This window comes from Salmo salar, chromosome 07 (assembly GCF_965601325.2).
Source record: "Salmo salar chromosome 07, fSalSal1, whole genome shotgun sequence".
Taxonomy (NCBI): Eukaryota; Metazoa; Chordata; class Actinopteri; order Salmoniformes; family Salmonidae; genus Salmo; species Salmo salar.
In genome coordinates, this window is record NC_138297.1 from 21691390 (window position 1) to 21705942 (window position 14553).

General features: G+C 42.2%; 1 protein-coding gene across 6 annotated transcripts in view; it reads right to left on the reverse strand.

Annotated features, from left to right (window-relative positions):
• Nucleotides 1-510: 510 nt before the first annotated feature.
• LOC106608788 (multiple PDZ domain protein) overlaps nucleotides 511-14553 on the reverse strand; it is a 64217-nt gene continuing 50174 nt past the window's right edge. For 4 of the 6 annotated variants that reach the window (XM_045721683.1, XM_014206932.3, XM_014206936.3 and 1 more), the window contains 15 exons: nucleotides 14310-14399; nucleotides 13494-13568; nucleotides 12298-12463; nucleotides 11299-11447; nucleotides 10138-10251; nucleotides 8608-8801; nucleotides 7301-7448; nucleotides 6884-6970; nucleotides 6479-6581; nucleotides 6337-6377; nucleotides 6002-6124; nucleotides 2946-3050; nucleotides 2523-2632; nucleotides 2053-2176; nucleotides 511-1756 (listed from right to left, as the gene is read on the reverse strand). In XM_045721683.1, the coding sequence (XP_045577639.1) occupies nucleotides 1610-1756; nucleotides 2053-2176; nucleotides 2523-2632; nucleotides 2946-3050; nucleotides 6002-6124; nucleotides 6337-6377; nucleotides 6479-6581; nucleotides 6884-6970; nucleotides 7301-7448; nucleotides 8608-8801; nucleotides 10138-10251; nucleotides 11299-11447; nucleotides 12298-12463; nucleotides 13494-13568; nucleotides 14310-14399 (1776 nt within the window). In that variant the 3' untranslated portion in view covers nucleotides 511-1609. The remainder of the gene's footprint in view (nucleotides 1757-2052; nucleotides 2177-2522; nucleotides 2633-2945; nucleotides 3051-6001; nucleotides 6125-6336; nucleotides 6378-6478; nucleotides 6582-6883; nucleotides 6971-7300; nucleotides 7449-8607; nucleotides 8802-10137; nucleotides 10252-11298; nucleotides 11448-12297; nucleotides 12464-13493; nucleotides 13569-14309; nucleotides 14400-14553) is intronic. The other 2 variants (XM_014206933.3, XM_082977447.1) reach the window with 1 other exon arrangement.

Below are 14553 nucleotides of genomic sequence, written 5' to 3' on the forward strand. Positions count from 1 at the left end.
ATTGGATTTGAAAAAAGTTATCAACGTAAGGGAATTTCATCTTTTTTTCTTCCAGCTTTTAACCTAAATCCAATGACATGGAGACATTTTTTTTTTTATTTCACATTAGATTCACATTAGTTGACAACTCAACCAAATGTAAATCAAAACTAGACGTTGAACTCCTTTAGCTATCTAAGATGCACATTACAAATCTACTTAGATGTGTGGTTTTAGAAATAAATGTATTAATCATGGGTATGGCCAGCTAATAATATATCAGATATATAATCCACAGTTGCTCCTCACATCCTCCAAAAAAATAAATTAACATGAATAAAGATGATATATTAGTCAGATGTGAGGATCTTGTGTCATGCCATGGGCCTCCAATAATAACCCCCAGCTGGCTCATTTACAAGTCTCAGTGGAATTCCCATCAACTGTTAAGAAACCAGTTAGCCACACTACTGAAAAGCATATGGACTCTGTGACTGTACCCAAATAGAACACATGAAATCAATCAATAACTGGGGTTTGAAGGTCAATTTTATTAATTCAGCCTGTGAACAACTCAATACTGTGCTGGAGATACTAAGTACACATGTACGGTGGGTGACAAGAGTGTGACTGACGCCACGTTGAATAGGGGATCCATTATTGTGAAACTAGAACATGGGGTATCCAGCTAATGGTTTGAGATAGATAGGGAGCTCCAACTCCTACCAAAGAGTGACCGGGTGTACAGGCTTTTGTTCCAGCCCAACACGAACACACTTGATTAGGCTAATCGTGGTCCATATTGAAGACTGTCAACAGTTGATTATGTGAAACAGCTTTGCTAGTGCTAGGTTGGAGCAAAAGCCTGCATACCCAGTAGCTCTCCAGGACCAGGGTTGGAGACCACTGAGATAGACCATAGAAGTTGGCTGGTTTCACCTTCTATCATATTATGACAAAGTACGGTCATGACAGAAAAAAAAGAGTAATACTTGAACGTTAAAATAGTGTTAAACAAGGCTTCACATCATCATATGCATTAGCAGCAGTGAATGTCTCATACACACACTCTCCTTTCCCTGACTGTGACCACGTACACACACTTACAGACTTGGTCTGTATAACTTCTGACCAAGAAACCAAAGATTTCAAACCATGTCCCTTCTGAAAAGGTGCTTTGCATCACAGACAAAACGTTACTCAAACATTATTGAAATGTTATTCAAAGAGTCTAGACTTGCTCACTGTCTCTTCGCTAGAACCACAGTGACTTCAATATAGAAGTGGACGGACAGCAGTTTACAGTAGCATAAGCCTTAAATAATGGCCCTCGTTCTATAGAAATCTTTTCAAGGGCAATTAACCCTAAATATCATAACACTACAGTCCATGTCTGAGCACAGAAAACTAGAGTATAGATGATCTGAGCCACGGTGTCCAGTGAATACTTCTGTCTACCTGCAGTAGCTTCAAATAATATGGATCACAGTGTTTCTTGCTACAAAACAAGGTTAGCGCTTAGGAACATATGGTAGTGTGTTCACATTTCAGTATACTTGTACAGTATATCTTATTTTAGGTGTGTAATGCGTGTCTACCTCAAGGTATGATTATTTGTCTATGTGTGCATCTAGGAAAGTACAGTCAGGGTGATTGTTCCTTTGGTCCTCTTCAGGATGCCCACGGCATCCTCGTGGGTGACCCCCTCCAGACTCTGTTCGTTAACAGCCATAATCTGATCCCCCCGCTTCAGATGCCCGTCCTCTGACGCCGCCCCCTGGAGAAAACACACCCACACGCCAGGTTACCACGCTTTCAATTCCAACCGTTTTAACTATCAATTCAAAAGGAACAGATTTCATCAATCTTCAAATCACGTTTCAAGAATGTTCAAATGAGCTTGCAAGAAATATACAAATCTAGCATGATGAAGTTGTTTACCTTTAGTTTCAATGGGAGGTATTCTAATGTCAGATATGCACAAGCAAATCCCCTGTAGATCTCAGGTCAGAATACTGACCTGCTTTAGTTAATTATAAAGTATGTTTAGCAAAAAGAGGAGATTTCCCCAACCTTTCCGAACACGGTTTTCACATAAATGGGCAGGTCTCCGTGTGGGCTTCCGAAGCCACCAACAATGCTGAAGCCCAGTCCGTCTGGGCCTCTGTCCAGTGTGATGGTCTTATATTGAGGAGGTCTGTAGGACGTACAGAAATGTTGTCATTAGATATCTAGATATCAGAGGAGGCTGGTGGGAGGAGCTATAGGTGGACGGGCTCATTCCATTCCAGTCATTACAATGAGCCCGTCCTCCTATTGCTCCTCCCAACAGCCTCCTCTGCTTGTTATCTTCTGTTGATGTTTATCGAGCTTTGTACGGGTTTCACAGGAACGACAGTAGTGTGTGTGTGTGTGTGTGTGTGTGTGTGTGTGTGTGTGTGTGTGTGTGTGTGTGTGTGTGTGTGTGTGTGTGTGTGTGTGTGTGTGTGTGTGTGTGGTGTGTGTGTGTGTGTGTGTGTGTGTGTGTGCGTGCGTGCACGTACCCCAGGTCGTCGTGGAAGATGCTAGTAGCAGTAAGACCTGAGACTGAGAGTCCGGTAGCTGTCTGCTCATGAAAGGGGCCGGTCACTGTGGTATCACTCCCTGCTACCACCTGTTGGGTTTTGTGGTTGCAAGATGAGTGATACATAAAAAGGTAATTTGGGTGTTTAATCGTTCAGTTCACCAGCTCAGTTATTGGCCTTTTACAGGAATTTGTCTCGCATTTTAGTAATGCTGAGATAAAGACAACATTAATCGTCAACATTTGCAGACAACATGACATAGATGACAGCAACCACATCAAACAGCCAGACAAGCTACAGATAATACACACTTATCATTGATGAAGTGGGCATTGTCGCTAAAAGACCAGTATAATCTTACTGTAGTTGGGAGAATGACTGAACGAGAAGTATTTCACTGACCTGAAGCCCGACGGTGCCGGTGGCATTCTTCAGCAGGGTGACGGCCTGGCTGTGGCTCATACCCTCAGTAGCGGTCCCACAGATACTGACGATAATGTCACCGATCTGGAGGTCACAAAGAGGTTACGAGGTTCAAATCAAATCAAAATGTATCAGTCACATGCTTCGGCAAACAACATTGTGGACTAACAGGGAAAAGCTTACTTACGGACCCTTCCCAACAATGCAGAGAGAAAGACAATAGAGAAATAATCGAAAAGTAAAACCCATAATATTAGGCCGTCATTGTAAATAAGAATTGTTCTTAACTGACTTGCCTAGTTAAATAAAGGTCAAATATTTTTTTCTTTGAATTAAAATATTAGACGTAGTAAGGTCATGGCCTGTGTTAACCCCTTGGACAAAATGTTTGTAATATCGGTACATTTGGGTTAGAGACGGAATACTAAATCGACCACTAACCCCTACCTCCTAGGCCCTTGTAGGCGTAAACTAAGACGGGCATTGTATTGTATGTCACTTGTTGGAAGGGGTTAGCAGAAAGGAGATAGTGGTCTGTGCTGATTGAGAACAGAGATGCATTACTCCTAATCAGCCGGCTTTCAGCCAGGCATCATAAAACAATAGATTCTGGTAATGAAAGTAATACTGACTTAGTAATGATACAATGAGATAACAACTGATAACATTAATTTAGGTCAAATCTAATGCAAGTGAACCATATGTATCAAAACCACTGCTTTGTGTCTTGCTGTTTTAGTTCACCCTGAAGGGATTCAAATGTGATTGTTTCTTTTTTTGCACTTTAATGGAAAACAAAAACAGCTTCTTAGCCAGGGCAATTTCTCAAGCAAGAATTTAGCAAGGATTGTATGAGAATGGTCTGAGTGGGCTTTTGAAGGGATAGCAACATAGATATTCTATTCAAGACATCCACACAGGCCCTCTATTATGTTACATTTTATGGGTAGAGTTAGATATATGGTCCCAGATGGCTTACTGCTTTAGTATTGTCTGCTGCCAGTCTGTATGTGGGGGCTACAATGGTTAGTTTGTCTGTCCTCCTGCAGGAGGCCATAGGCCATCGCTTTCAGCTGTGAAGGCCCTCGAGCCTAATAGGACCAACCTACGTGATGACTTGAAACGGACTAAGGGGAGTATTTAGACTTGAGATACAATTTTCACGCAAATCCCACATTGACGTCACTGAACGATTTATGAAAAAAGTCTGAGTTACACAGACAAATCTCAAATCTGAATAGCCCACCACCCCAAATGAACCAGCTACAAGTGAAGGGGTAATACACTTAGTTGTAAATATTCTAGAAGTTGACTTAATACTGATGTTTGTGTTTGCATTTGTGGCTTTGGAGAATTTGTATGACCAACATGTCGACATGTTGAAGCTCCTGATTCCATGTGATCTGCGGAGTCTGACTTTCTATGAGGGTTCTAGAACTCAACCAACAACATAGCCTACATAGGCCTATCCTGTTTATAATCTTAAGGATCCACCCCTTTTTTCACAATTTTCGCCTAAAATGACATGCCCAAATCTAACTGCCTGTAGCTCAGGACCTGAAGCAAGGATATGCATATTCTTGATACTATTCGAAAGGAAACACTTTGAAGTTTGTGGAAATGTGAAATCAATGTAGGAGAATATAACACATTAGATCTGGTAAAAGATAATACAAAGAAATCAAAAAATTGTATTTTTTTTTGTACCATCATCTTTGAAATGCAAGAGAAAGGCCATAATGTATTATTCCAGCCCAGGCGCAATTTAGATTTTGTCCACTAGATGGCAGCAGTGCATTTGCAACATTTTTGACGGATTCAATGAACCATTTTATTTCTGTTCAACATTTTGTTCAACAAGACTGCCCAAATGTGCCTAATTGGAATATTAATAACTATTCAAGTTCATAACTGTGCACTCTCCTCAAACAATAGCATGGTATTCTTTCACTGTAATAGCTACTGTAAATTGGACAGTGCAGTTAGATGTCACATCTGCTCCTGCAACGCCCTCTACTGCTCATCCTGTGTCTCCTTGACCTGCCGCCACTCCCCCAGTACTCTCTCCCTCTCCCTCTCTGTTTGTGTGTGATTGTGTGGGCGGAGACAGGTGTGCTGGAATCAGAGCTCATCCCCACCAGCTGCAACCTGTTACATAATCAAGACCTCTGCAGATACTGAGCCATGCCAATTCCACACTGCCAGATTGTAATCTCTGCTCAGTCAGTCTACGTTTCTAGCCGTTTGTTACTATTCAGATCCTGTTGTGCCTGTTTTCCTTGCCTGATGCTGTTTTCCTCTCCGCTACAGTTCTGCCCGCTCTGACTCTGGTCCCTGTCTCCAGTCCTACGTCTCGTCATCCTGCTAATCTGTCCTGGATTCCCCACTCTACTACTCCCTTAGATTCCCCTCCGGACCTGCTTACCCCGTCCCAACACCTCTCGCTCCAGCCTCAGCCTCCGCACCTGGTTTCCAGCAACCCGCCTGAGCTTCCCCTGACCTGCACTCCCATCTTCCCCCTTTGTTTCAATAAATACCTTGATTACTTCATCCCAGTCTCCTCGTCTGAGTCTGCTCTTGGGTTCCCCCGTTCCACTCCGCGTAACAATAGATTAACAAGAATTTAAGATTTCTGCCAACATCAGATATGTCTATGTCCTGGGAAATGTTCTTGTTACTTACAACCTCATGCTAATCGCATTAGCCTACATTAGCTCAACCGTCCCGTGGGTAGGACACCGATCCCGAAGAAGTGAATAACTTTTCAAGTTCATAACTGTGCACTCTCCTCAAACAATAGCATGGTATTCTTTCACTGTAATAGCTACTGTAAATTGGACGGTGTAGTTATCTTCACAAGAATTTAAGCTTTCTGCCAATATCAGATATGTCTATGTCCTGGGAAATGCTCTTGTTACTGACAACCTCATGCTAATCGCATTAGCGCACATTAGCTCAACCGCCCCGTGGGTGGGACACCGATCTGTAGAGATCCTTATTAACAGGACCCTACAGCTGCTGCTGTACCAACCCACCTTGAGTTTGTGTGTCTGGACAACGAGGCTAGTAGGGTTCATCATGGCGATGAAGATGGGCACATCACCCAGGGGACTGCCCACTCCACCCGCAATACTGATGCCCAAGGAATCAGTGGGGCCCTATGAGGAAAGTTATTACACAAAGTACTTCAAAATCCCTATAATCATAAGGTGTTGTAAGTTACCCCACTAAAGACAAATAAAACACATATAGGAACAGCAGCAGTGAAAAACCAGTACAATCCGTATGCTGCATCTATCTTAATACAAGGACAAGCTAAAAACTGTTTTGTTTTTCCAAATAATGATGAGTATTATAAAAGAACACTGACCTTTGTGAATTCAACACTTCTGATCTCCTGGTGGTCCAGTGCTGTGCAAACAACAACAGTAAACAGCCAAAATGAATCAAGACAAATGAATCAAGCCAGCTTCAGTTTCCAATCCACTACATGTTAACTGAAAATGTCTTACACTCCTGATTTGTGTGTTGTAAGCTGTCACAGTCCACTTGGAGGCTTCCAGAGGAGGCTGACAGAGAGTGAGGGGTCACCTTGCAGCTGCCTGTTTCACTCATCTACCCAAATACAAGGGAAGAGAAACTTAAAATGAATGGCATAAGTTTCTGTCCTTCTTTCCATTTTGGGACTAAGGACTACCAATAGGACTTAGAGGCAGGAGAAGAACTGGGGTGTATTCAGTGAGCTGAAATCATCAGCGAGTTGCAGATAGAATTTCAATGAATAGAGCTGACAGGGTGTCCCTATTCTACATGAGTCATATCTGTTAGATGCATTTCTATCAGAACATGCTGTAATGTTGCCCCCTAAACAGTCCCCAGCATATAATTAAGGTCCAGAAAACAAAATGTCAGCTTACCTGACTGCTCTGTGAGAACCTCCTCTCAGAGTGGAAGGGCCCAGCTTTAAATCTGCCCACCTCCATCACTATGGGTCCCACACCACACTGCAAACACAAACATGTAAACACATAAAACGTTTTTTTAACTAAACAAACCATCAAAAGAACAGATGCTAGTGACGTATCTACACCAACTGGTGGGAAAAGAGCCAAAACAACACTTTAACAAATTCCCCAATACATAAATTATTAACAATTTGTAACTTAATTTGAGACAACAAACACATTGAACCAAGCCTGGCCTCAGATCTGTTAGTGCTTTATAGCCAAACCCTATGGTAACGTATATGTATCTAGCAAGATGGCAAAAATATATCTGGGATCAGGCTTAATTTGACCCAGATGGGACTTCCCATGGTTCCTATATAGGCTCACCTTCAGCAGCTCGGCCACTAACTCCTGGGTGGCATTTCTGACGTCCTCCTTGTTGACGGACAGGATCTGGTCTCCCTGCATCAGCCTCCCGTCACTCTCCACCACGCCCCCTTTCACGATGTCTGACACAAACACCCCTGTGTCATTCCTGTTGGGGATAGAAACATCATCATGTGAGTGAACCAGGGTTTATGTTGTGTTAGTGTGAGTGCTTGGTGTCTCTGTGAATGTGTCTGTCATTTGTGTGTGATCGTTTAGTAGTTAGGGTTAGATAGATACAAGACCAAATCAAATGATGTACTTTTAAGTGTCATAATATCTATCTATCTATCTATCTATCTATCTATCTATCTATCTATCTATCTATCTATCTATCTATCTATCTATCTATCTATCTATCTATCTATCTATCTATCTATCTATCTATCTATCTATCTATCTATCTATCTATCTATCTATCTATCTATCTATCTATCTATCGCCACCTGCTGTAGTTGGTTGACATCCATTTTGTTGTACCCCAGTAAGAGGCATGGCGGTTCAGGATCTATAGGTTAAAGTAAAGCAGGTTCCAAAGCAGCATAGAATGACCCAAATTCACTGAAGGCAAACCCGGGTAAAAAGCGAGGGTACCTAGCTTGGTGTATGTTGGGCTTCTCTATCTACTAGGGCTAGGGCTGGGTATCTTTGGGAATTTGTTCTGTTCCGATACCCGTTCCAGTTAGTACTCTTATATTCGGTACCGGTTGGAGAATGTTTCCTTTTTCGATCCATATGTTGAATGAAAAACACATTTAAATCTTGAAATGCCTAATATGGTTTTCGAGCAACTAGTCAATTCACTGACCGATGTCAATCACTGAGTTAGGAAAGGTCAAACACATTGAACCCTGCTGCTTAACAATCTGTGGCCTACACGCATGCACACACACACACACACACACACACACACACACACACACACACACACACACACACACACACACACACACACACACACACACACACACACACACACACACACTATCCACTGCTAGAGTCTAATAGGGGATTAGTACATCTCTGATGGGTTGTGTAATGACTCGACGTCCTAAATACTTGAGGGGCTCTCGAACTAGTAAAAGAAAGCTTATCTCCAACATCCTTACGGACATCCATTTTAGGACATCCATTATTTACGATGTACATTTTAGGACATCCTTGTTAGTGGTGCACATTTTAAGACCTCCTTTTTACGGTGTACATTTCAGGAAATCCCATAAATGTTTTCAGTCAAACGTCCCTAGAAGACTTATAGGTTCTAGTACCTTCTCCCCACGATGCTGAGGCCCAGGCCCTGGCCGGGCTTCTTGTTCAGCTCCACGGTGAAGGCATCCCACAGGTCCTCCTCCTTGTACTGAGCCTCGTCCCTGTAAACGCTGAGACGCACCCGCTGAGGGGTCTGGCGCAGCACGTTGATAGCTTCGTCATGAGTGGCGACGCGCAGGTCAATGCCATTCACCTGTGGAGAAAGGGAGGAGATGAAAGAGGAAGGGATAGATATATATATAATTAGAGAGAGAGAGATAGAGATATATATATAGACAGAGATATATATATATAGAGAGAGATAGAGATATATATAGAGCGAGATATATATATATATATATATATAGAGAGAGAGAGAGAGAGAGAGAGAGAGAGAGAGAGATATAGAGAGGAGAAAATAAATCACACGTCAACCATCCAAGGCTTAGCTAAGGTCGACCGCTGTTCAACAGAGTTTAGAATATGAGAATCATGTAGCTATGAGCGTTGCTTTATATCACCTTTACTCCAGAGCGAAAGAGAGATTGCAAGAGAAAGAGATAGAGAGCGAGAGATTGCGAGAGAGAGAGAGAAAAACAGATTTGTCAATTTAAAAATGTGGCAGCAGGAGTACAATCAATAGCATTTGATATTGTTCCTATGTATATAAACACTGTAGACTCAAACACATTGACAAACATGAATATTGGTGAAGGATGTGAATAGCGTAACATGCACAGTCAACAGCTAGCATGAGGGTAGGTCTATACATTTTGAAAACCTCGTCTGGTAATAACACCATAATGTAGTTAGCTTAGAGCTGAGAACCGCAACCTATTCTAAGGGTCCATATCAAGGGGAAATAGCCCATTAGCGCTAGCGTAGCCATGCATTGCATGGCTTTTCCCATAGCAGACTGAAATGGGTCACTAATGACATTGGTTCTGCTTGAACCACAGAATGGGTGGCCACTCTCTCACTTTTCTCCCTGACCCTATCATGAGCAGTATGAATACTACAGCTTGGCTGGGGGCCCAAGTGAATTACTGAGGGGGGGGTAAATTAAGTCATAAGGGTGTGTGTGTGTGTTTGCGTGAGTTGAAAGGGGTTGACTGAGCTACCATGACTAACTGCCCCAGTCACACCCCTAGTCTCCATAACAAAGCAAAGGGCAAAGCGGTGGCTGTCAGAGAGTTAAGCTGGCTATTAAGATGTCATTCTATAAATCATGCCATCTATACATGCTGACTGTTTATACATTGTCAATTTTAGATGTTATATATGATTCAAGTGAAATTGCAAAGTTCTTCTTTAGACTATGAACCAAATCGTTAGATTCTTAAGACTCACGTATGTATTGCAACATAATATTAGGATTGGGTTCTCCTCTTGATATTGTCCATCACACGGGATTGCTGAAGATGTATGGGCCTGGCCAAATAGTCTCAGAGTAGGAGTGCTGATCTAGGATCTGTTTAGCCTTTTATATCATAATGAGATTACAGCGATGGGGGGGCATCTGATCCTAAATGATGAACACGCTCCAATACCTCCAGGATCTGGTCCCCAGCCCAAAGTCTCCCATCCTTGGAGGCAGCTCCGTCCTCATAGACCTCGTGAATGATGATGGTCCCCTGGAGAAAGAGAAGCGAAAGAAAAGAAGACTATGAGAGAGGCGGGAAAAAAAGTGATGAAATCGGAGAGGGGTGTGGTTGGAGAGAAGGAGAAATAGAAGACAGAGGGAGGAGGGATGAACGAAGATTCAATTGAGAGAAGTTGTCAGATAGAGAGAGAGAGAGAGAGAGAGAGACATGAAGGTCATATAATGACAAGACAAAGGAGTTCAGGAATACATGAGAGGCAGAGTGGAACAGGTTGGCATTAGGTGGAGTCTGTGTATGTGGGTGTCCATGGGACAGGGTGGAGGGGGAGGGGGGGGGGGGGGGGGGTCTTGGGGAGGTGGGTCATTCTCAGGTCAACGGTCACATTCCAGGCCTGGATATTGTCTCCTGTGGCTGAGGCTAGACAAATGGCTATTCCTCAGGCCTGGCTGAGCAAACAGAATGGAGGGGAGAGAGGAGGAGCGGTGTGTGTGTGTGTGTGTGTGTGTGTGTGTGTGTGTGTGTGTGTGTGTGTGTGTGTGTGTGTGTGTGTGTGTGTGTGTGTGTGTGTGTGTGTGTGTGTGTGTGTGTGTGTGTGTGTGTGTGTGTGTGTGACAGACTGCATCACTTCCTATATTCCTTTGCCATTCCACTGCCTCTACAGCCCTTTTCGCCCGGGATACTACTAGCAGCTCTAATAGCACAGAAACCAAAGAGGGTGGCACATCTTTCAACTTTGTGTCATTATTTAAGTAGCAGTGGGTCTTCTCCTAATGTTAGTGGTTCAACTTGGGACTAATTGTTTCTTATGTATTGTTATAAAATATAGAATTGGACAAAAACACATTGTAAATTCGGGTTTAAAACTGCAGATAAAACTATGTACATATGTAAAACTATGTAAAACTAACCCAGATTCTTTGTCAGTATCTGTCAATTTGCAATCTGATAATTGGGATCCAACAACCGTTCTGTCATAGATTATTCAGAAATACAAGTTCAGATATTATTCTATAACACAAGTGGACACTTCAAAAGCCCACAGTCATATCCACAGTCATCACAGAGCTGCTTTGATGAAAAGTTCCTTGGTCGTGGTCTTTGGCCTACCAGAAGAGTGTCACAGCCCCCCACGATGCTGAGGCCCAGGCCTGTGCGGCCCTTGGAGATGTCTATGGTGGTCTCACAGCCGGGGATGATGGGACAGGTCACAGGGTCAGAGGAAGCCAGAGTGCCAGGGGTGGACGAGCGACTAGAGCCTGATGAGAGAGAGTGGGAAATTGAGATGAAAGGATCAAATAAATATATTAATTCTAGCCTGGTCCCAGATCTGTGTGTGCTTTTAGCCAACTCATCCGATTATTATTGGCATGCCATTCAATATACCCCAATGACAACAATATTGGCTAAAGCACATATCCATTCAATGCCAGGCTGAAGTCAGACTAGAATCTCTTCAGACACTATTGACAAGGTATACAGTGCATTCAGAAAGTATTCAGACCCTTTCACTTTTTTCACATTTTGTTACGTTACAGCCTTGTTCTAAAATTGATTAAATCGTTTTTTTCCCTCATCAATCTACACACAATACCCTATAATGACAAAGCAAAAAACATTTTTTATATATATATATTATAGTAGATTTATAAAAAAACTGAAATATGACATTTACTGTATAAGGTATATTTAGGTAATATTGCTCTTTGGAGTTTTGGCTGGGTTTCTGTATAAGCACTTTGTGACAACTGTTGATGTAAAAAGGGCTTTACAAATTCATTTGAGTGTTGAATATTATATATTTTTTATACTGTATCTGGTTTATTCTCCATTATGTAAATCAACAGAAACAGTATTGACTAACAATCACAGACGTGATTTCTATCTCAAGGGATTGGTATTGAAGGTGGGGGCACTTGCCCTATAAGCATATCACTCTGCTCTATCTGACTGAGTGGATCATGCTTCTTTCAGATGTTGTGTTAAAACTAGCTCCAATATTTAAGTTATGTAAAACATCCTCAGTTAGGTTGTTTATGCTTAATAAACCCAATTGCTAATGATCTATCGCATTTCCTCCTGACAACACATGACAAGCGGTTTACTCACTCCTGATTGGCTCTGACTCAGACTGGCCCAGGGTAGCCATGGAGATTCTAGGGATGCTGGGTAGGCTGGTTGCCTGACCAGTACAGTGGGGGAGAAGGGGCGATGACTTGTCTGTGCTGATAGTCAATTTCACTGAGCTTTTGGCCTTCTTCAGTAAAGAGTGGACCTGAAATGTAGGGAAAAAACATGCTAAGAAAAAAAAGTGTTATCTAGAACCTAAAAGCGTTATTCAGCTGTCCCCATAGTAGAACCCTTTGGAGAACCCATTTTGGTTCCAGGTAGAACCCCTTCGGGTTCCAAGTATAACCCTTTTCACAGAAGGTTCTACATAGAACCCAATAGGGTTCTACCTGGAACCAAAAAGAGTTCTACCTGGAACCAAAAAGGGTTATCCTATGGGGACAGCCAAAGAACAATTTTGGAACACTTTTTCTAAGAGTCCCCAACAGATAGTCTATGTATGAGAAATCAACGAAGGGCTATGCGTTCTATGGAAGATAATGAACGACATGAAAGGTGTTTTCGACGACGCGCTAGCGGAGTGGAACTGACCTTTCACAGAGTTGCATTATTTTTCAGAGAATGTATAGAGCCCCGAGTTGATTATCCCTTTTATTCCATGTCTATAATTGAACACATTTGCCACAAAAAATGTGTTCATTTGTTCAACATCCACTGAAGTAGCTAGCAAGTTTACTAGATAGCTACAGAAGTTTCCGTGATAACCAAACAAACAGACTTGCTAGTTTAGCTAATCAAATCATAAGTCCTAGCTTGCTATTATGAAAATTGTAAAAATGAACTATAGCCATTGAATTCTACATTAAATTATATACTGGGTGGTTCGAGCCATGAATGCTGTTTGTCTGACAGCCATGGTATATCAGACCATATACCACGGGTATGACAAAACATTTATTTTTACTGCTCTAAATACGTTGGCAACCAGTTCATAACAGCAATAAGGCACCTCAGGAGTTTGTGGTATATGGGCAATATACCACGGCTAAGGGCTGTGTCCAGGCACTCCGCGTTGCGTCGTGCTTAAGAACAGCCCTTATCCGTGGTATGTTGGCCTTTTATCACACCTCCTCGGGCCTTATTACTTAACTAACACTCAGCAAGCTAATCATTTAAATATACATTAACCCTGGAATAGGGTGTGTGTCTAAAATGGCTGCAGAGGCAGCTCTTACCCTGTCCACAGTGTAGCCCATCACTGGCTTATCCTCCACAGCTAGGAGTTTATCTCCAGATTTGATGCTGCCGTCCTGCATAGAGAAATACAGGACTGGTGTTAGAGAATGTTTTGCAATGGGTAAAATGTGGGCAACCAATTAGCATAACATGTAGGATTGACCAATGGGATTTTCTGTAGAGTATTGTTCTTTAAAACTAGTCATGGACCACTACTCTGCCCTACCAAGCAAAAAGAAAGTAACTGCTCATAGCGTGGAACTGAGAAATCTGGCTTTTATTTACCTTGGTTTCACAGTAACTTTATGCAGTTACTGCTAACATGACCCCCATGTTCTCCAAAACACAATACAATAGAGGCAGGATACTTGTCCACATGATTAAGGATGTATTTAATGTAGCAAAAAATGACATTAACTCATTTTTGATCAAATGAGCAGTTACTGCCTTTTTGCTTGATAGGGCAGTACAGGCTTTTGTTCCAACCAAGCACTTTAATGATTCAACTAATCAAGGTCCTAATGAGCAGTTGATTAGTTATTTACATTTTTGCAGAAACTCTTATCCAGAGCAACTTACAGTAGATACATATTCAAATTTTTATCTTCCATACTGGTCCCCTGTGGGAATTGAACCCACAACCCTGGCATTTGCAAATGCCATGCTCTACCAACCGAGCCACACATGACCAGTAATATTAGGCGGTTTTGCGCTGGGCTGGAACAAAACCCCGCTGCCCTTGTGGGTCCCCCAGAACACTTCTATAGAGAATACCTCTTTGAATCAGAAGATTAAGAAACAGTAGAGTGACATACCTTTCCTGCTGGTCCTCTTTCAGTTATACTCTGAATCACAACCCCATCCTTGGTGTCCTCATTGAAAGTGATGCCGAATCCACCCTCCTCCTAGAGTTAAACAGTGATAATGTAGTTGAATTGTACTCAATAGCTCCCTGTCAACCATAATTATAGGCACAGTGAATCACAATTGAAAACATAATCATGCACATGAAACATGCATGACAACGCATTAAACATGAACATAGCAATCAGAAACAAC